We start from the raw sequence: 24,066 nt of genomic DNA on the forward strand, positions 1-24,066 counted from the left end.
GGCTGGTCTAATACATGTAGACTACTATGTGTTGGCGTGAAATGGTGTGTTGGAGTGCTGTTGCTGGTGTTGTTGCTGCTGCTGCTGCTGCTGCTACTGCTGATGCTACTGCTAGTGCTAGTGCTACTGATGCTGCTGCTGTTGTTGTTTCAAATCTTTATTCTCACGATAGCCAGTGGCCAGTAAGAGATAATAGTGTGAGAGAGGAGAAAGAGTGAGGGAGAATTGAAGAGAGTACGAGAAGGGATTTCGCGAAGCTCGGCGGGCAAGAAATTAAAGTAATGAAGGGCTTTGGACAGGGGAGAATGGAGACAGCGATCAGTCCGCGGAGTTGGCAAGTGCCAAGTACGAGAGCGACGTAAATTATACGAAGGTTGCACGCTGCTAGCAGTATGCAGCGAGAGTAATATGCGGTGGGGCATAATTGTGGCGCAGAGAATGTGCGAAAAGTACATGTATATGTTTAACTTTAAATCGTGAAAATAATGTTGGCCATTTGATCCGATGCAAAACGTGGGAGCATACATGTACATGTAGTATAAGTACAGCTGGACAGCGTTTCCCAATATCTAAACTCACTCTACAGAGTTTGGGCAGATTTCAAATGTTTGCCAAATTAAAGACTGAAAATGGCCGGAGAAACGTTCTTCACTGGTATGGAGTCATAATTTCACGACATTCCTGTTTAGCCATTGCTGTTGGAAATGAACAGATCTGGGTAGTGTGGTTTGAACACAAACTTCGTAACTACACGTACCTGATTGTAGTATGTAAGTTTCACGATGACGGTGTGAACAAGGTGGACTACCCACTGTATGGGAAAACACTACTCCAGGCTCACTGCAAACATACACCGGTTGCCGGGTAGGGTCTCGATCTTGTGCCCATTTGAACCGTATGGGGCTATACCCCTGTTCAGACACTCATTACTCTAGGGGGGGGGGGGGGGGGGGGAGGGCATTATAAGAATATTCCCTGATCGTGTGTGGTTGTTGAAGGCAGGAGCTAGCAGTGCAGTGTTAGCGCAGAGTGTGTGGATGGTGTGGGCAGGAGGTGGTGATCAATGCGTGTGGATGTTGTAGGCAGGAGGCTGTAGAGCTAGCAGTGTGATATGTCTTACTTTCTTTCCTTGTGTTTCTTATTTCGCACTTTCATCCATAACTATGTTACTAGTACATACACAAATAGGAGATCCCCCAGATAGGCGTTAGCCTTTGGGTAATCCTGAAATAAAGATTATTATTATTTGTTGCGGTGCGACTTGGTCCCGCAACTAACCATCGTCAGGCAGACCACAAAAACCCAGAAACTCCTTTAATCGACATTACCACTCGTTTCAACAAGAACACCAAAGAACACACCGAACAACGATCGCCAAATCGCTGTCCTGGGCAAAACGTGCAGCGTGCGTGCATTTGGCTTGCGCTGCATGCATGCACACAACGACGTGGCATAGAGAGAAAAATGCAGCGTACAGAAAATGCATGATCATCGTAGCCATAGAGATACTAAATATGGCGACTGCCAAAGTCCGCGTGCAGCGCGGACGAGTACGAGTGCATGCAACGAAAAGAAAAGCAATAATTTGAAATGCAGGACAAGCAGAAACTAATAATGACTTGCAATGTGCTGGAGTGAAAGAATAAAGAATTGTTGGTTACGGAGGTGAAAACAGTGTCTGTCAAGGGGTGCTTGCACCCAGCGACAGGGTGACAGCACACCCTGTCAGCGAGAGTAAGTTTCGCCAAGTAGATCGTAGCGGAGTTGCCGCGGATGGCGATAATGCAACGGATCAAGTACTAGTAAGTACATGTACATTGCAACCAATTAGTGTGTCAACAATTCTACTTATATAATACATTAGAACAATTCACAAGATATTCCGCTCGTGAACATGGCGTGGTACGAACACGCATAGCAATTACTGTGTCGTAAAATGCGTCTCGACGTAGACGTAACAGACATGCACTCGTGATGTAATTCTAACGGACTAACAAAATAATTATTACACTCGCGAAATGCATAGCAGTAATACGCACCGCACCAGTATTGCAAGCGACCTAGCATGTCTTGACAATACTGTCCTTGCAGCATGTGACAGTTCTGTACACAATTCGTAACTACAATACACTAATAGTATCAACGTGCAACATATGACAACATGAAAGGATAATGTTCAAGAGCGCAGTCTCCTGTCCATTTTCCCCACCTTGATGAACCGCGGGGGCTTCAACACAACGGACATAGCTTAGCAATAGGCCGCACAAGGCTCTTACCGGTTGCTAGACGCAGCTTCACCACTCGTACATGGTTATCCTTACCGGGATAGACTTCCATTACTCGTGCTAACGGCCATTGCCCACGTGGTGTGTCGTTAGATGCCACTACAACCACGTCGTTGACTTTCAGGTCTGGCAACTCTTGCCTCCATTTCTTGGCTGGGTTGAGAAGAGGCACCCACTCTCTCATCCAGCGAGTCCACACTTGACCAATCAGATGCTGCACAGCGCGCCAGCGCCTGCGCGGGCTGAAGCTACTTTCGCTGCAAGCTGGTGCGAACTGACCACCGACTTGGCCGATGAGGAAGTGGTTTGGCGTCAATGGAATGTCGTCCGACGGGTGAGCTGACTGATACGTTAGGGGACGCGAGTTGAGCATGCTTTCAGCTGAGGCAAAGCACGTTGCTAGCTCTTCATCGGTGATATCTGCTCGGGTGAGTATGGCGTAGGCTGCTCTCTTGGCGCTCTTGACCATGGACTCATGAATTCCTCCGAAGTGAGGTGCTGCTGGTGGGTTAAAGTGCCAAGTCACTCCAATAGCAGACAACTTGTTGGCTACTCGCTGCTGGTTGACTTCGCCGACCAACTGTTGCAGCTCATTGACTGCGCCGACGAAGTTGGTGCCGTTATCCGAGATGATATCTGTAGGCGTTCCACGACGACTGACAAACCGACTCAAGCAGTTGAGAAATCCATCGGTGGTGAGGTCATTCACCAGCTCGAGATGAACTGCTCGCGTAGCGGTGCAAGTAAAGACAGCCATGTACCGCTTACACTGGGCTCGTCCTCGACCCTGCTTCGTGAAGAATGGTCCGCAGAAATCAACCGCGGTTGTAGCGAACGCACTCAATGACGGCTTCGTACGGTGACTCGGTAGAGGAGCCATGACCTGCTGCAGGGTCTTTGCTTTCTGCCGTCGACACGCTTGACACTGCTGCTCATACTCACGAATAGCTTCTCTGGCCGAAACTATCCAAACCCGTTGGCTGAGCGCTGCCAAGGTCTGGTTGGTTCCACCGACGTGAAACAGGCGGACGTGTGCTCGTTTCACTATCAAAGTGGTTACTCTGCTCGAGCGGGGCAGAATGATCGGGCACCTGGCATTATCCGAAATATGCTCTGCATAGCGCAACCGACCACCACACCTCAGAATACCATCTTCGTCGAGCTGCGGCTGTAAGCTGCTCAGCACACTCTTAGGAGAGATAGGCTTTCCCCGCTGTAGAGCACTGATTTCCTCTGGGAAGGCTGACTGCTGGCACTGACGTATGATGACATACTCGGCGCTGCGGATCTCATCTACGGACAGGGGGCCTGACACTCGCTCAGTGTTCAGGCGTCTTGCGTTGCTTGAGAAGCGATTGATCCAGGCAATGACCCGGGCCAGCTTGAGGAGGCTGCTGTAGCGCTCTGGATCCAATGCGGGCAAGGCGGCGATCGCCAGATAACTGAAATGAGCTATCTCAACTGCAGGCTTCTTCAGCTCTGCCGCCGCTGTTGCTGACAATGCCTTTCCTGGGGACGGCGTGTGTAACCCGGACATGTCTGGACCGCACCACCAGAACTGGGAATCTGCGAGCTGACTTGCAGACATACCACGCGTCAACAGGTCGGCTGGGTTGCGGGTAGTAGCTACATGCTTCCACTGGTCGGGATCACTCGCTGTCTGAATTGTGCCGACTCTGTGAGCAACGAACGGCTTGTACTTTCGGCTCTGTCCACGAATCCAGTAGAGGACATCAGCACTGTCAGACCAGAACGTGACAGTACTCATTGTGAGATCAAGCGAAGGTAGAAGAGACTTCACTAGCTGCAAACCAAGAACTGCGGCCATCAATTCCAGCCTCGGAATACTGTGGACAGCAAGCGGGGCGACTTTCATCTTCGACGCGACGAGACGCATTGAGTCGCTGCCATCGCTGAACTGCTGCCGGATGTAGACGACTGCGCCGAACGCCTTTTCGGAGGCATCCACAAACACTTCCACGCTGCTAGTTGCTGTTGTCGCTGCTGATTGTCGCAGGCACCTCGGAATTTGAACTCTTTTCAAATCCGGTAGCTCGGCGCACCACGCTTCAGCTGCACTGACGAGATCATCTGGCAAGTCTGCATCCCAATCGAAGCCTTCGATCCACATGGATTGGAACTGGACTTTGGCTCGGACGATGTACGGGGCTAGAAAGCCGAGCGGATCAAATATTGTTGCCAGAATACGCAGAAACTGCCGCTTGGTCAGACGTGTGAAATCTGGCACCTTGTACTGAAAGGTAAACATGTCGATCTCGGCTTGCCAGAGGACGCCGAGCGTCTTGATGTTCGGCAGCTGTTCGTCCGTGAGCTCCAGTTGACTTGCCCGATCAGCTTGTGGGATCTCAGCCAGAACCTCCGCCGAGTTAGAGAGCCACTTCCGCGCGTGCATGTTCGCTTGGCCCCAGAGATCCGACAAATCCGCGTATAATGACTTGGCTGCTGCAACATCAGGTGCTGACGTCATGCTATCATCCATGTATGTGGAGTCCAGCACGACACTAGCGGCTTGCGGCATATCGGAGCTGAGCGATCTGGCATGCTGCTGCGACACGTACTGCGCTAGGAATGGCGAAGCATTGACTCCGAACACCACGCTGCAGAATTCGTAAACTTCCGGTGGCTTACTTGGGTCTGTGCGCCACAGAAATCGATGGTAGCGCCGGTCGTCTGGATTTAGGCTGATACGGAGGTACATCTGGGCAATATCGCAGACCAGTGCTATCGGCTCACGACGGAACCTAACCAGTACATTCACCAGGTCTTGCTGTAATTTGGGGCCGGGCAAGATGAAGTCGTTCAATGACTTGCCGTTCGACTTCGCTGCGGCATCGAACACGATGCGTACTTTTGTTGTGGTCTTGTCCGGCTTGACTATCGGGAAGTGGGGCAAGTACCACGAGTTTCCGTCGTTGACGTCTGCGGCGTCCACCCGGCGCACATAGCCCTGGCTGATGTGTTCCGCTATCGTAGCGGCGTAGACTTCTCCGACTGCTGCGTCTCGCCTCAGCCGCTGCTCGGTGTTGGCCAAACGCTTCAGAGCAGTGTGGTAGCTAGCATTAGCTCCGGGCGGGTGATCCTTCCATGGAATGCCAACGCTGTATTGGCTTCCAATGTGCTTGATCGACTTTGCGACCGTCTCCTGTGCATGTCGCTCATCTGGGGTTAGAAGTGCCGCTCCATCTGCCACGGGCTGACTGTCTACTTCCCAGAACTTCCTCACCAGCTGAGTGAGGTCGGCGTCTGACTGAGTCATCAGACAATGGTGCACGCTGGCCGATACCCGGGAGTCTCCTGCCGTTTGACTGATGGGACCCACACATGTCCAGCCGAGTGGTGTTCTCCGGGCACTTGGCTCACCTGGACCACCGATGACTTCTTCTAGCGATACATGCAGGCTGCTGTTGTCAATACCAATCAGAAGGTCAACTGTCGACCAATCACTGAGCTTCGGGAACTTGACATTCTCCAAGTGTGGCCAGCTCTTCTTGACAATCTCCCAGTCTACTGGTGTTAGCGACCGAGATACTGCTGGTACCGTGTTAGCACAGATGTCCACGCTTGTCTTCTTGGTCAAGTCAGACAGTGTGACAGTGACTGGCATACTCTGAAACGTCTCTTGGTGCCCATTCAGAGTAGACATTGTAATCCTCTTCGTCTCTCCGCGGAGACCAAGTGCGCCTGCGGCACTTGCGCTGATCAGCGTCTGCGTCGCGCCGTCATCCAGGAACGCGTTGACCCGTATGGTCCGCTCGTTGTTGCTCAACAACACTGGCACAGTGCGCAGTGACCCTGGTGCTGCGCTGACGTTACTCGCTGACATAACGTTGCCGACGTTGTGCCTTGAAGGTCGCTCCCCTTCAGTGCTGCGATCCGGTTCGCTGTGTACCTTGTCGAACTTCGGTTTACGATGCAGCAACCAATTGTGGGTGTCGCTGCACTTATCCACACCGCATTGTCTGGTTCTGGGACACTGCGCTCCACAGTGACCTGACCCAAGGCATCGATAGCATAGCCTTTTCTCTTTTGCCAGGTCCCATCGTTCATCCACGGTCTTTGCCTTGAAAGACGGACATTTCCAGACTGGGTGCTGCTCGCTGCAAGCGGCACAGCTCTCGCTCTTCTTCTCTGCTAGGAAGACTCTTCCGGACGACTCTGTGTTTCTCGGTTTCCGGTCATTGAAACCACCACGTCGCTGTCTGCTGCTGGCAGTACTGGCGATGCCGTCAATGGTTTCCGACGCTGTAGCCATTATTTCGGCTTCTCGATTCACCCAATCTAGAAGAGTCGTCACAGATTCATTGGCATTGGTCTCCTGTACCCAGCGATGATACTGGACGAGGTTTTCCGTTGCAAGCTTCTTCTGCATACGTGTATACAAAGTACCCGTACCGAGTTCACTGGTCATGCCGGCATCCGTCATTTTTACCACCGCCACCTCTAGCAAATCTGCAAACTTCTCAAAGTCTGCTGCTCTGTTTTTCACTGCAGGGAAGTCCTCTAGTTCTTGCATATGGACGGCCACCAACCTCCTCTGTCCGCCGTACCTCTTCTCAAGCCGTCTGCGTGCCGCACTATACGCTGATGGCGTGAAACCCAGGTTTTGTACGACCGCCAGAGCTTCGCCAGACAGGTACTGCCTAAGTTGCAGCATCTTCATTTCTGTTGAAGTTGCCTGCTGATCAATGGATACATCAAAAGCCGCCTTCCAAGCCTCGTATTCCCGTTTGTCGCCGGCAAACGTGGCAATAGAAACTTTCTTCATGTGCTTGGTGATGTCTGTCTGTGGCTGACTTGTTCGCAGGTACTGTGGCTGTTGCACGTTCTGCGGCTGATATTGTGGCGTATACGTCGATGGCAGCTGTTGCTGCTGCTGCGGTAGGTACTGTTGCGACGTGTACGTGTATGACGGCTGAGACTGCTGCTGTTGCGGAGTGTACGTGTATGACGGTTGGAACTGCTGCTGTTGCGGAGTGTACGTGTATGCTGCCTGGGACTGCTGCTGCGGTGCATACTGTTGAGGCGTATACGTGTATGCCGACTGAGACTGCTGCTGCGGTGCCGACTGAGACTGCTGCTGCGGTGCCGGATTCGGTGCAGTGTACGCCGGATTCGGTGCCGTGTGCGCCGGATTCGGTGCAGTGTACGCCGGATTCGGTGCCGTGTACGCCGGATTCGGTGCTGTGTACGCCGGATTCGGTGCGGGGTACTGCTGGCTCAACGCCAATGGCGCACCTGTACGCCGGGTGAAGTCCCTAGTAGTAGCTGATGTACTTGGTGTACTCTGTATGACTGCTGTGCCAGTGGCCATAGTCACGAAACCCGTTGCCATGGGTACCCGTTGTGAACCCGTGCTGCTCGGTGCCACAGTTCTGGCTGCTAATGGCTCTTGTTTCATTCTGGCTTGGCTAAGCTCAGATGCCTTCGGCTCTCGCGACGCCGTTGCCATAGTAACCGCCGACAACGATGACGTGACCCCTCCCTGGGTTGACGTTGTGGGCGTGTCAGACATACATGTACGCTTTACAGGTGCGTTGCTTTTTACTTTACTCTGGTAGACACCTGCACTCTCACTTACATCCACACCTGGTACCTCCTCTTCTTCCTCATCTTCTTCGTCATACAGTTTCTCTTTCAGCAACGACCTTACTTCTCTGATTTTTGCCGCACGTTCTCTGGTTGCGGGGCTGTGGCTGATGCTGGTGGCTTTGCTGGGCCTTTCTATTCTCAGCTGCTCCAGCACATCCCCTGCTCTCGATACCGCTTCGGCATATTGCTGTTCCAACAGCTGGACTTCCTCATACCAGTCTGTGGCATCACCTTCCACACAACAGGCGATGGTGGATGTGGCAAGAGCACTGAGGCCATCCAGTGCCCTTAGTATCTCCTTCTTGTCCGCTTCCTCCTTGTTTATCTCTACTAGCAGCGCTCTTCTGCTGTTGGTGAACTGGGCCTTTGCCAGTGTTCTTTCCTTCTTCGTGGTTTCTGGCATTCTTGCTTCAGTTACTGAGTCTCTGTCTTACTCTTACTACTAGTTCTAGTACTACTGCCTAGACGTGACTACTATACTACAACCATCCTCTGCTACCAAATGTTGCGGTGCGACTTGGTCCCGCAACTAACCATCGTCAGGCAGACCACAAAAACCCAGAAACTCCTTTAAGGTGGCTCACGCCTATTTCAAAAAAATTAACGATTGCTCTGAAAATTTGGTGGGCGGTTGCTCTTAGGTAGTGTATGCAAATGGCGAGTTAAAAAAACGGGGTCTCAATGCTAACTTTTGAGATATAGGCGATGACAATTTCACTAAATTGTCAAATTTGTACAGGATTTGTGATGTATAGCGGACGGGTATTTCATCAAGAACCTGATTTAGAATCTTCCTCATTTTTTGGTTATTGAATGGACTAACTGTGTACATGCCAATGAGAAAATAAAAAACATATGCTTCAATGCTCAATTTCGCCATATAGGCGCAGAATGCCTTTTTGATAAGTTTGCTTTGCTACATGTACATGCACACCTACATATCCCATGTACATGTCCGTATACAGCTACTCTTCTCTACTAGCCCACCCAACCCTGCAATACACATTGACACAAGTGTACACACACATACCACACACAAACACACACACAAACACACACACACACGCATACATACAAACACACACATGCATACATGCAAACACACACACACACACACACACACACACACACACCTGTCCTGTCGAGCCACTACCACTAGGGTCACGTGGGCCCCGGAGGGGCAGCAGAGAGAGAAAGAGCACGTCACCCGGTGGCGCTCCAGACACACACGCGCGCACACACACACACACACACACACACCTTTGGACCTTTGGAAAGCCCATCGCCGAAGGCGATGATAGCTATTAGGCGAGGCAGAACACACACACACACACACACACACACACACACACACACACACACACACTACTACTACTACTACTACTACTATGTACAGCTACCCTATCGGGCCACGCCGCTCCCAGAAGCGGGAGACAACGACAAGAAGAGAGAAGAGAAGAGAGAAATCGCAAAGTCAACAATATTTGGCATGGCGTTGCAAGTCCTGTGGCCTTGAGAACCGTCTTTCGCAATGCTTGAATTCATGACGGCAGTTGTTCCTGGCTGCACGTGACATCACACACACACACACACACACACACACACACACACACACACACACACACACACACACACACACACACACACACACACACACACACACTACTACTACTACTACTGCTACTGTAGCATGGTTGCCCAAGGGCCACACCATTCCGAAAGAAGCCGGAGTCGTTGTCAGGAGCAGAAACGGAGATGACGACTCAGGTCACTCTGTCGACGGAACTGACGGCTGCAGCGAGAACAGCGGACACAATATGATGCTCTGTCAGACTTGGTTGCCCGATGGCCACGGTCGCACATGTGACGTCTGAAACCAGGCACTGGCTTGAATTGCCGATTGCATGTCAAACACAAGAGAGAAGCATGGACGCTGAGCGGAATAGATGATGCCGGTGCGGACACTTTCGATGGTTGCAGGGGCAAACAATGATGCACACGCAGGCCACCACGAGAGTGAAACCACCTTCTGCATGTACCACATTGCACAGCACCACGCTGATCCTGGATGGGGAGACTTTGCTCTGCACCACATTTGTGCCTTGTTTGTCACCTGGCTGGCGAAATGACCGATGCCAGATAAGACAGTCCACCCGCCAGGCAGACCTATCCTGACCAACCTCATACCAGGCCAGACAGACAGACAGACAGACACACACACACGCACAAACGTGCGTGTAAACAGTGACTAAACACACACACACACACACACACACACACACACACACAAGGCACACACATGATCGCACGCCTGCAGACCATCGCTCCAATGAAGATAAGATTACTACTTCTTTGCGTAAATATGTTTGAGATAGAGTGTCACTCTTAGATGTGACTGATGCCATCAACCAATGTCAAGGAAAACAATTCACGGTTCGCGTCAGACTCGGCTAGAGGCCGAGTTTTCCGCATCCGTAGGAACACCATCATCCTTCAAGGATCAAGGCGCAGATGCAAGGAAAGAAATTCAAAGAATGTGTTCAATCTTCTTCTGCACACGTAGAAATAGGTTTGGGCATTTTCGATGATTTAGAATGTACGTCGCGTGAATATGACAATGTGACAGAGGCAGCCACAATTTACTGATTACTGTGCATTGATCTAGCTATATACACTGCAAGTGCACTGTAAATATTGTGTTACATGCACGTAGTTGTGAAGGGAGACAGTGTACATGTACATTCACCAATGACACACCTGTCAGACAGCAAGTTAGGGCTAGTCAAAGTTATGAAGGCACAATATACGATACGAAGGCACAATTTTGCGATGTACTTGAGTTTGTGAATATATAGTGTACTTTGTGTTCAAACATACTCTACCAAATTGCCATGCACACCCTTGTAACACACACACACACTTGAGCCTGGGGAGCATGATTGCTGTCAGCCAGTGTTGCTTTCAAATGCTTATTCTCGTCAGGAGTGATGTGAAACACATAGTGTACCGCTGTGATCAAGCCGTGGCAATAACTATAGTAGAGTTCTTGGTGGACAGCGATTACCATAAAGAAATGGTGAGATACTACAGTAGTACCCTCTACTGACACAATGCAACCACGTTGTCCAGTACATGTTCGAATCAAAAATACTTTCGTACATTCGTGACCATTTCAATTTATATTCAAGGGCGACCTCCACAATTCACTGGCTTCAGAGTCGATTGATCATTATAGAACGGCCATTCTTGACAAAATAGTCAGACAAATTTTGCGAAGGATGGCGTTCTACTGTGGAAGGGACTCGCCAAGTAACTTGAACCAATTCAACGAAAATACAAAATACTCAGGTTTTACACATTCACGTACCCGTCTGTGCCGTCCCCCATTCCTTCCAAGACATCCACATAGACTCCAACGCTTTTATTCTACTCTTTTTCCGAAGCCGACCATGGGCATGGCCAGTGCCTGCTGGAAGGGACATCCCAACACTTCTCTGACAGGTGACAATTCCCACAAGTAAAAAATGCACCTAAAAAAAGTAGCCAAGTGAAGGAGTGAAAAAAAAGAAGAAAAAAGCTCACACTCTAGACTCGAGTACGAGAGTTTCGTACTCAGGCCATCTGCTCGAGCTGGACCCTTCGAAACTGGAGTGCGCTACAAGCTCGCTACGCCAACTCCGCATGCACTTTTCTCGAACGTAGGATGCGCGAGAACCTGCGCAGAAGACGAGTTTAGAAATAGGCGCGAGCCACCTTAAGGCCGAGTAAAAAAAATTACTAGATGATCGTCCTTTTTTTTGGAAAAATCGGGGAGGGCGGGAGGATTTTATTTTTATTTTTTTACTTTTTACCCTCTCATGCACACAGTGTACACAACAACATCAAGGTTTTTTTTCTCTTTTTTTCTTTTTTTTTCTTTTTTTCTTTTTCTTTCTTCAGCAGATCGATACTGACGTTGTGATATACTAGTAGTATGTGGTCCATATAGTAAAACTCACGATTTAAAAAATAAAATATTTCTTGGGGCGCTGACAAAAACTGGGGCGGACGGGGACGATCATTTTTTGTTTCGCTCTGTAAAGAGCACTTAGGGTTCCCTGTAACAAGACGGCAACGTCTGTAGGGCCTTCCCTATCAAAATAATAAATTCTACTACTACTACTACTACTATCATCTAGCTTTTTTTTTTACTTGGCCTAATCGACATTACCACTCGTTTCAACAAGAACACCAAAGAACACACCGAACAACGATCGCCAAATCGCTGTCCTGGGCAAAACGTGCAGCGTGCGTGCATTTGGCTTGCGCTGCACGCATGCACACAACGACGTGGCATAGAGAGAAAAATGCAGCGTACAGAAAATGCATGATCATCGTAGCCATAGAGATACTAAATATGGCGACTGCCAAAGTCCGCGTGCAGCGCGGACGAGACGAGTGCATGCAACGAAAAGAAAAGCAATAATTTGAAATGCAGGACAAGCAGAAACTAATAATGACTTGCAATGTGCTGGAGTGAAAGAATAAAGAATTGTTGGTTACGGAGGTGAAAACAGTGTCTGTCAAGGGGTGCTTGCACCCAGCGACAGGGTGACAGCACACCCTGTCAGCGAGAGTAAGTTTCGCCAAGTAGATCGTAGCGGAGTTGCCGCGGATGGCGATAATGCAACGGATCAAGTACTAGTAAGTACATGTACATTGCAACCAATTAGTGTGTCAACAATTCTACTTATATAATACATTAGAACAATTCACAAGATATTCCGCTCGTGAACATGGCGTGGTACGAACACGCATAGCAATTACTGTGTCGTAAAATGCGTCTCGACGTAGACGTAACAGACATGCACTCGTGATGTAATTCTAACGGACTAACAAAATAATTATTACACTCGCGAAATGCATAGCAGTAATACGCACCGCACCAGTATTGCAAGCGACCTAGCATGTCTTGACAATACTGTCCTTGCAGCATGTGACAGTTCTGTACACAATTCGTAACTACAATACACTAATAGTATCAACGTGCAACATATGACAACATGAAAGGATAATGTTCAAGAGCGCAGTCTCCTGTCCATTATTATTAGCGCAGTGTACATGTATATGGCTGGTGTGGGCAGGGTGTTATGAGCAAGGTGTGTGAACGTGAATGGTGTGGGCAGGGTGTTATGAGCAAGGTGTGTGAACGTGAATGGTGTGGGCAGGGTGTTATGAGCAAGGTGTGTGAACGTGAATGGTGTGGGCAGGGTGTTATGAGCAAGGTGTGTGAACGTGAATGGTGTGGGCAGGGTGTTATGAGCAAGGTGTGTGAACGTGAATGGTGTGGGCAGGGTGTTATGAGCAAGGTGTGTGAACGTGAATGGTGTGGGCAGGGTGTTATGAGCAAGGTGTGTGAACGTGAATGGTGTGGGCAGGGTGTTATGAGCAAGGTGTGTGAACGTGAATGGTGTGGGCAGGGTGTTATGAGCAAGGTGTGTGAACGTGAATGGTGTGGGCAGGGTGTTATGAGCAAGCCAGGTGTGTGAACGTGAATGGTACGGGTAGGGTGTTATGAGCAAGCGGGGTGTGTGAACGTGAATGGTACGGGTAGGGTGTTATGAGCAAGCCGGGTGTGTGAACGTGAATGGTACGGGTAGGGTGTAGGAGCCTGTGGAGACATGTTTAGATGACAATGTGGTATTTTAGGAGATACTTGTTCTCGTGTCGGCACTTGGACACCATTTCCGAGCGCTTGTTGAGGCTGGATGGTGACCCTAGCGTGTTCAGGATGTGGTACTGTTCTCTGGAACAGAGGGAGCATCGCTTTGTGATGTTGGAGTCAGCACTCTGGGTACATCCTCCGGAGGGGGCGGGTTTATAAAGTGCTGGATTAGAGAGGGACGACTGTAGTGGTACCGAATACTACCGATTACCTGGAATGGAGTCAGTGAATCACTGGTTCATTCATTGACACGTCAATGATCTAGATCCTGTCAACGTTGTCACGGCAATGACATCATGTGTACGACGAAAACTTGTTCAGTTTTTCACAGTTTTTTGTTTGCTGAATGAATGGAATTATTATTTTATGAGCAGCTGGAAGTCTGTTGGTCAGTGTATTCAAGACGTGATCGAGGCAAACGTCAGGTCGTTGAATGTCAGCCTGTGAATATTGTGGCAAATGTCACACGTTCTGACCCTACATCATCTTGAAAATAAGTTAGTGGACAACAACGCATACTGCGGTGTAAACCTTTAGTCCTTTCCTTCTTCTAAGTAATTCTTTTCTAATCTTGTCCTCAGATCAGACTGGCAAAGAGCCATGCTTCTCTCCCCACCATCATCTATACTTTACGCACGTGGCCTAGTAGATGCATGGCTGATGATACTCACATAGCTGACTGATACCTGTACATCAGGTAGTGTCTGGTGCATAGGCGGACACTCATCCACGACTTGGCTGGTATTGTGACGTAGGTTTCGTGTCTCCAGGACTCATTGCTCACTGTGTGATCAACCATGCGTAAGCTGCGCTACAGTGTATACGTTATGAGTGTGATGTAGCAGTTAGCTATGTGCACATCACCAGACATTCATCCACATGATGCTATACGCAAACAGAGCAGAGTAGGAATGGGTGATTAGGATAATGATGTACATGTATGCAGTCCTGGAATAGAATCTACCGGTAAGAGAACATTTTCTTTTTGTCCGTGTTTCTATACATGGCTAGAAAGTACAACTAATCTGTGTGTGTATGTATTTGTGGCAGCTAGTTCGGTTGGTGGGTACACTTATGCCAGATAGTGTTGGGTCTGTTGCCAATGGGCTCGGCTGCTGGAAAGTGTATTGTTGTACCTGCCACCTGTGTTGGTTTCAGGGTTCATATACTTTCTATTTGAAGTATACTTGTTAACCATGGACTACTTCTGGCTAGAGCAACTCTTGTGTAATCAATGGTGCTAGTGAAACTTATAATTATCAGATCCACTCTGAGTTAGCCACACACGCTAGTAGCAAGTATTACCTTCACCGGAGGCAGGGGTAACTGCAGTTGGATCCCGGGACGTATATCCTGATGCCGTCAATCCTTTTTTCTTCACCAGAAAGAGAATCTACATTGTACTATTCATTGGTTGGGGAACGGAAAGGAAAATAATAGTAATAATTATTATTAGGTTATTGTTGTATGGACACTAGGAGCACAACAAAAAGGTAACTGAGCCACTTGCTTTGAAGCAATGAAGTTAGTTATTATTCCACGGATGTCAGCAGGAAAGAACGTTCCAGAATGCTGCACTGGCAACAGACGGCCTGCATGTGCGCGATCCCTGCAGTCGGTCTAGATGCTGGCCTTGCAGTGCAGAAAAGAATGTGCAGTACAGCATGTCACGTAGTATCACAGCCTGGACAAATAGGCGCCGGGAAGTCCTAGTTATGTGCTCATCTACACCACGATGCACCAATCTTCTGAGCTACTTTGGCAACAACTTTGTCCACTTGAGACTGCCATGGACTGAGCCAGTTGCTGAGGGCTGCACCAAGGTGAACAGCAATGACCGCTGATGGCAATACAACTCCATGACACACAGTCACTAGGGCATCGTCAACATGGCGCTGAGGCTGGATCGGTAAAATCTGCCTTAACCCTTTACTGTCCGATTAAAATGTATACAAGCCCACGCAACCACAAAATCTGAAACTAAAATTAGACGTAACTTTGGTTTGAATTTGACGATTTCCACGATCTTGGGCATCCTGGAAAGGTCTTGACGAGACGCACGCAATGAGCCCACACTCGGCGCCACAGGATGCACTGGTCCAGCGCTGCAAGCCAGGGAACGCGCAAAAGCGCTGAGCTCACGCTCGAGATCGATCTCAATCCACCATGTCATCCCTGTTGCTCGCGTATCGAGCTCAAATATTTTCGTAGAGACTCCCGGGAACCTACTTTTGAATTTGAATCGGTGTAGCCTTGCCAACAGGTGACGCAAACAGGGAAAATCCCAGCCGTCGACATGCGCGTCGCGCTCTGAACGCACTTTTCCCGGGACCAGAATTACGAGTGCGATAACTCAGCAACCGCTGTTCGTATCGCTTCGGGAATTGTTCGAGGCGACAGCTGAGACTTTTCTCTTCGACCTACATATTTCGATCTCTCCAAAAGACCTAGATTTGAGCAAGTTACGATAATTTCAAAATGCCTACCCCATCGATCCCATTGGATCGATGCTTGTATGTACGGACAGTAAAGGGTTAAGGCTGGGTTGACAACGAGGCCGCTGTCTTGAAGCTAGTCAGTCAGCCTGGTCACCGCCATTGACGAACCAGTCGCCACAGCAGCGGCGGTCAGTTGTGACAAGTGTGGCGCAATATCGTCAGCATATTCAGTACTCGGGATAAGATGAGTGACAATGGGAACGTCGTGTGTGTATACTTTTGTATTGTATTGTATTTTATTATTTTACTTGGGCATTCCCAACAGACCCTAAGGTCTTCTTACAGGGTGCCCAAGATGAATGAAATTGTTAAGTTCCTGGCGAAATGAATTGGGGATATGATTTGTGCGAAGGGATTCGGGAAGCGCATTAAAGCGGTCAGCACCAAGGAATGAAATAGATCTGTATCCAGCTTGAGCTTGCACAATGGGTAAGGAAAGGGAATAATTGACTTGGCCGCGGGTTACTCTGTCTGTGTGAGCGCAGTCACGGCGAAGGGAGAACATGTCAGAGAGGAGTGAACTGCAGATATTGTGGATGCAACGGAACACGAAGAATATGGACTTAGTATGATATCTTTTGTCTAAGCTAATTATGTGGTATCGCTCAAGCAAGTATGATGTCCGCGTGAATGTGTCATGCTCAAATATGCATCTAAGTGCTCTCTTACTTATGCGTAGCAGCTGATCTCTCACATTGTCAGCGAGGCAGTGGACGTAGGCAGTGCTGGCGTACTCGAGCTTGCTCTGGACTACTGACAAGTAGAACTGCCTTCTGGCCTGGACAGCAAGGTTCCTCCTTCCACGTCGAAAAGCACCTAGTTTCTTTCCGATGTCTTCCCTGAGGGAGTTAACGTGGGCACTGAAACTTAAAGTTGAATCGAGAGTCAGTCCTAGATACTTAACTTCGTCAGACGGGGCAATAACAGTCGAACCACAGACAATGCTCAGGTTAGGTGGGGGATGTGAGCGTCTGCTGTGGATCAGTAGTACTTGGCTCTTGCTGGAGTTCAGGAGCAGGCCGCGATCTGTGAGGTGCTGCTTAACCACTGAAAAATCGTCTTCTAAGTAAGACATGAGAATTCGTGGACACTTTCCAGAGGCATACAGGGTGGTGTCGTCTGCATAAAGAAGGCATTGGGAACGCAATGGCAGAGTGGGGACAAATCGAGTGTAGATGCTGAAGAGGACTTATTGAAGTGAACAGGGATGATCACAAACCCTGCTGGTACCGGGTACTCCACCGTGAGTTACAAGAAAATTCCGGACTGGGCGACGAGCAAATGCCAACCTGCTACACTCCACCCAGGCAGATACTATTATGAAAGCTGCCAAACCCGGCAGGTCAATGTCGACCCACTGCATGCCCGTATGTCAATGTCAAACAGATCCTGCAGGAGAAGACTGGGGTGTTGGCGTCCAGTGTACAGACACCAGTCACATTTCCTGCGTCTTTTCATTATTTTGCAGCATACAGGATAGACTCATCGCTGTATAGTCCACTACTTCATGAGTTTTATTTTGTACAATACATGGCAGGCGTACACGGTGTGCCTCGCAGGACTGCGAGATGCTGCAGAAGACCAGGCTCAACCCAGTTAGGTAGGCTTGAACGAATGCTAAAGCGAGCTTTGCGTTCAGTGTACGATACTGGTTTTTGTAGCCCATCAAGCCCTTTATTTGCGAGACTTGGTCTAGATCGTTTGGCAACCATGTATTGCAAGAAATTACTGTATCTGACGTGGCGCTGTTTGGAAGGCCGCTGTAGTGTCACATTAAGTCAAATGTTCGAGCGTTTAAATAATGGTCTTGCAACGCGCAGCCTTGTATCACGCATTCTTAAGTTGCCCATGCTCAGAACTGCCTTTGCCCGTCATGGCGCTTCCCTCCAATGTGCTAAGCTGTGGAATGATTTGCACCCTCTAGCTCGCTGTGTGGATAACTCCGCCCGTTTTAAGAAACTGTTACCCCAATGCCTTGCTTTTTCACGCTAGTAATTATGACTTTCAGCTATGCAAAATGCGAACATGATCACCTATCCAATACCGGTAGTCTATTATATTAATTATTCAGATCTTTTTGCATCTTTCCCTCGAGTGGGTCTATTGTTATTAGGCAATTGTCTTATAGTCACCACTATAAATAAAAATCCAATCCAATCCAAAATCCAACCTTTCTGGACGTCCATTCACCGACGGTGGGCTAACGGATGCTGGAGGAACTAGATTCCAGTGAAAACCCAAGATTCCTTTGCTCCTGGACGCTCCGACGTGTTGTGATATCTGCCAGGTGCGCAATAACTAGTATTTTCATCGCTATAGCGAGGACGACGCCGATTGGCAAATTCTCGCTCACAGCCATCACCAGCCTCTCAAAACCATCACTTGGCATCCCCAGAGGTACAGGATTAAGCCAAAACAGCTTACAACAAACTAAAGCTAAGGACGATGGAAAGAGAGCATGTCAAAAAGAAGACGAACAGTATGAAGTTCAAATGGTTTTGAACACTCGTACCACCAACTACACCACTTTCAATAGATCGTGACGCCATTTTGTTTTAACACGCATATCACGGATACATGGCTAAAAAACGTGATGTTTGGACACACACTTTCGCGTCTTTCCATGATACGACAAGTTGCGCACGGTCTGCTCACATTCAAATAGAGTGCCGCCGAAAAATGACAGCTTGCCACAAAAAAATCTTTCCTTGCAAGGGGACATTCTCGGCCATAACTCTTGAACGGCTGGTCAGATCGAGACAAAATGTTCAGAGAATTTGCAGCTATTCATGCTCTTTCAACTGATGTAGCACTCGATATGAATTTACAAATTCGATTTTTCAGTGCGGGTAGTACGTTGTATGGTTAGGAAAAACACTGGGTGGGGATTGCAGATTTTATTTGAAGTACAACGTAATCCAGCAGATATCTCTATCACTCGGATGGAGAACCGTAGTTAGAATTAAAGGAAAGAAAAAGGAGCAAGGAACTACAAGTTACGCTATACTGTCCACTAACTCCACTAGTCACTGTACAATCATCTCCTGTGATAGCATTCCACGAGACTGAGCAACGGTACTGACGTTCTCCAACTGCTGTCTCTAACTGTGTATGGATAGAGATCACAAAGATCTAGCATGCAGTGAACTTGTTGATGACTAGCATCTCCACAATACACACTACTCTACACAAACACACGAGTACATGGAGGTGTTGTGTAAGTGAATCAGTCAATCCATGAGCTTATAGTGGGATGCGTAATGGTCAAAGTAGACTACTGTACTGCTCACATACACCTGTATTCACAACTACTGTCTAGTGTAGTTGTATGCTGGGTTTCAGGTCAGCACTTTACTCCTCAAACTTTCACTCTCTTCTATGCTCTTTGTCAAGTGACGACGGGCAGTGGAATCCGTTCCTGCCCGTCGTCACTTGACGACGGGCAGTGATTCAGTTCCATCACCTCTGAGCAGGCAGGACCGCGCTTTCCAGCCCGCGCAATTTGATCTGCCAATGGTCGACTCCAAGGAGACGATCACGTGACATACGGGAAGTAAGCTACTGCAGTTGCCTATTTTGTCACGTGATTGGCCATTTTGCAATGAAACCTCTAGTCCCGGCCTAGGCCAGTGCAGTCAGTAAGGGCAACTCCGCTTCCCTGCCATTGTGCATCATTACGTCAGACCTCAGCAGACTCAGCACATGATTTGTATAGCACTCCACATGTTTTGTTAGAAGCAAAGAGTCATACAAACACGCCATGGGTAGAAGTAGCAACACAGTCCATGGACATCACACATAGGGCATAGCAGTTTGTTGGCGCTATGTGTTTGTATAATGTACTACTACTAGTATATGTACATGTCACCAAACTGAAACATCGAGCACCTGTATGGAAAGCCTTTACTTAGACAGAAAGCCTTTCCAATGTACATGCACATGCAGTTCTGACGGTTGAGTGTTCGCATTGGAGGTTGTGGAAAAGCAAAGAAGATTATTTCAAGTGTTTCAAGTGTCCGTACAGCAGCCGAACAGTGAAAGTAACGTTGAAGGTGAGTTTGCGGTTTCTGTGCGAAGTATGGGGTATGGTTGAGCTAGGATGCCTTACTGCACTATCAAACACGACGAAGAGAAAAAGGGTTGAGAAATCTGACTCAAGTTCGATGGAGAGTGTGATACTTCTGGACAAAGCAGCATCCAGGGCTAAGCTCATCATTAGTTGGAAGCAGGGAGTAGTAAATATTACTACTACCCGGTTGGATATTTGTCATTCACTGACTGATTTTCAGCGTCAAGTACGTTTTAAAAGTGTGGGACTGATTTTGCTCCCCCTCTCGCCGTATCGCAGACCAAACACTTGAGTGCATGTACTTGTGTGTGTGGAAAATCGTGGCACCCTCCTTGATCACTATCCTGGCTATGCCCCTGCAGTGTATACGTTATGAGTGTGATGTAGCAGTTAGCTATGTGCATATCACCAGACATTCATCCACATGATGCTATACGCAAACAGAGCAGAGTAGGAATGGGTGATTAGGATAATGATGTACATGTATGTAGTCCTGGAATAGAATCTACCGGTAAGAGAACATTTTGCGTGTGCACGTGTGTGTGTATGTATGTATGTCCCACTTATGAGCCTATATTGGGCCATAAGTGGGATTATTTCCAAGTCCACCCAAAGTTTGAGGATTTCAGGGGGTGTCCCCCGTTGGGCGGTGCAATAGCCAACCTAGTCATCTTTCCAAGATTCCTTTTGAGTCTCTCTCCCCTTTCCCGGGGAAGACACACGTGACCAGTTTTGGCAGTGAGCAAGTAAGCACAAGTGTGTGTGTGTTTTGTGATGTAAATGTTTTCATAGTTGTGAATCTCTTTTGCGACCAACATAAACACAATGAATGGAAATGCAATAAAAAAATCCGTAAAAATAGAGAATGAAAAATGCAAATTTGAAACTCGGATGTTGAGCCATAAAGTTGGAAGGCTGTCGGTTAGCGCTACGGAGATGTTTTGAAGCTACATGTAGGTGTCAGGACGTCGAATGTCTCATTACTCTCTCAGTTTTGTGCCTAGTTGTTGCACTTTCTGACTGTATAATATAGTATCCAGGTACAAGTACAGTGATGGAGAGTTACTCTTAACTCGTATCCATATTTCCTTTTCCTTTGAAAAATGCAAACCGTACCAATCTACCCATCTATGTAGTTCTTCTCCTGATGACTGTTGTCCGCAGTGGCTACGACTGTGTATTGTATACTGATGACTGTTGTCCGCAGTGGCTACGACTGTGTATTGTATACTGATGACTGTTGTCCGCAGTGGCTACGACTGTGTATTGTATACTGATGACTGTTGTCCACAGTGGCTACGACTGTGTATTGTATACTGATGACTGTTGTCCGCAGTGGCTACGACTGTGCATTGTATACTGATGACTGTTGTCCGCAGTGGCTACGACTGTGTATTGTATACTGATGACTGTTGTCCGCAGTGGCTACGACTGTGTATTGTATACTGATGACTGTTGTCCGCAGTGGCTACGACTGTGTATTGTATACTGATGACTGTTGTCCGCAGTGGCTACGACTGTGTATTGTATACTGATGACTGTTGTCCGCAGTGGCTACGTCTGTGTATTGTATACTGATGACTGTTGTCCGCAGTGGCTACGACTGTGTATTGTATACTGATGCCTGTTGTCCACAGTGGCTACGACTGTGTATTGTATACTGATGACTGTTGTCCGCAGTGGCTACGACTGTGTATTGTATACTGATGACTGTTGTCCGCAGTGGCTACGACTGTGTATTGTATACTGATGACTGTTGTCCACAGTGGCTACGACTGTGTATTGTATACTGATGACTGTTGTCCGCAGTGGCTACGACTGTGTATTGTATACTGATGACTGTTGTCCGCAGTGGCTACGACTGTGTATTGTATACTGATGACTGTTGTCCGCAGTGGCTACGACTGTGTATTGTATACTGATGACTGTTGTCCGCAGTGGCTACGACTGTGTATTGTATACTGATGACTGTTGTCCGCAGTGGCTACGACTGTGTATTGTATACTGATGACTGTTGTCCGCAGTGGCTACGACTGTGTATTGTATACTGATGACTGTTGTCCGCAGTGGCTACGACTGTGTATTGTATACTGATGACTGTTGTGGGCAGTGGCTACGACTGTGTATTGTATACTGATGTACATTATGATTGTGTTGTGCCAGTCTTTGTCACTTACAGTGACCTGTAGAACATGATGGGGACAGTGACTGTGTGACTTGCAATGGGAGTGCTTGCAGGCAGGCTTGGAGCTGCAATGTTTTCTGTGCGTATATCAGAGCATGGATGCTTGCAGTTTGGGTATGGCGGTATGAATGTTGATTGATTTTTTTGGTTTCGCGAGACCAAACGAGCAGGAGTGCTCAATAACAGGGTAGCGAATGGTTGAGTTGTGCTATGCGACAATGTAGTGTGTGCGTGGGGTGGTTGTGGTGGGGGTGGGGAGCTGCGGAGGCCCAATACAATGTAAGGGGATGGGAGGAGAGAAGGCCAGCGGAGAGTCAAATTCAGAAGAGGTAGGAGAGAATAGCTGAAGTACACGGTTACTGAGCCAATTTAAATAAACCAAACAAACAGCAAAACAAGTACACAGCTCACGAGAATAAAGAGGACTGGAGCACAGAATTGAACTGCTGAAGTACACAGCTGACGAGAATAAAGACAGGAGCACAGAAATGAACGGGAGGCAGTCTGCGAAGTGGTGGTACCATTGGTGCATGCACCACGGTACATTATCATATTATCGGCTTTGCAAAGTTCGTGGGTACTGAATACCATGGTATGACCAACTGTGTAGCAGTCTACAACGTGTAGGGAATGGCAGCTCGGCGGAATGCTGGGATGTTGCCCATGGCTCGAACCGTGTCAGGTATATGGTTCCATAACAGGCAACCGCGAGATGCCGGTCGGCATTGACCTGCTCGGCTTCTGGCTATTGGTTGTTGCAGGCCCAGACTGCGCTGAAGGCGAGTTGCTCCGCAGTTGCGGACAAACAGTGCCTGCAGAGCAGGACTGGCGCGGTTATGAACGCACCGCCATACCAGCACGAGCAGTTTCTGGCGATGTACCTCGTCCACGCGATAAACAGAGAGCCTCTCCAAGAGGTCACTGGCCCTTGTAAATCGTGGTCGTCCGAACACCGCCCTTGCTGCGCGGTTTGGGGCCACCTGCAAGCGGTTTAGCTGGTTGTGGGTCAAGCCAGAGCCATATGCTGACGATCCATTATATCAAATCCGGCATGATGACAGATAGGAAGTACTTGCTTCGACTAGCTAGAGTGAGGCAGCGTCGCGCCCGCCACAGACTACCGATCTTCCTAGCAGTGCGTGAGATGCACCGGTCAACTTTCGGTTGCCAGGCCATTCGTTCATCGATCAAGATGCCGAGGTATTTCGCGCTGGTGGTGTGCGGAAGGACATCATTTCGACAGCGTACAACCACGTCCGGCTGCTGCCCACTGCTGCTGGTAAAAACCAATACATTGCTCTTCTTTGCATTTAATACAAGACCACGAGCGTCCAGCCAACTTGAGAGGGAGGTAACCGCCAAGCTGAGCGCATCAGCCACCTCTTGCGCTGTCCGTCTTGCACATGTCAGGGCGATGTCGTCCGCAAACTGCAGTGATGATGAATGTTGGTTGTGAATATCGGAGCACCAGTGTTAGATGTACAGTGACGTGTACATTGGAGCAGAAATGATGACTGTATATCGGAGCATAATAAATAATGCACAGTTGTCTAACATCATGCTGTCTGATGAGTGCTTATACAATGTATAAGCTACTTTACTAATAATATGTTGACTGGGGCTAGAAGAGCTTGATTGTGGACTGCGCAGTTCTGTAGCAAGAATTCTGCCTGTGTGTAACTACCTATATGTACTTGTAGGAGAATGACGGTTGA

General features: G+C 48.4%; 1 protein-coding gene across 1 annotated transcript; it reads right to left on the reverse strand.

The window, feature by feature from the left end:
- Nucleotides 1–2,229: 2,229 nt before the first annotated feature.
- On the reverse strand, nt 2,230–6,558 carry LOC135822968 (uncharacterized). The gene has a single exon (XM_065335808.1). The coding sequence runs from the start codon at nt 6,556–6,558 to the stop codon at nt 2,230–2,232; it is 4,329 nt and encodes a 1,442-aa protein (XP_065191880.1).
- Between the last annotated feature and the right edge of the window lie 17,508 nt (nt 6,559–24,066).

The sequence above is a fragment of the Sycon ciliatum genome, chromosome 8 (genome assembly GCF_964019385.1).
Source record: "Sycon ciliatum chromosome 8, ocSycCili1.1, whole genome shotgun sequence".
Taxonomy (NCBI): Eukaryota; Metazoa; Porifera; class Calcarea; order Leucosolenida; family Sycettidae; genus Sycon; species Sycon ciliatum.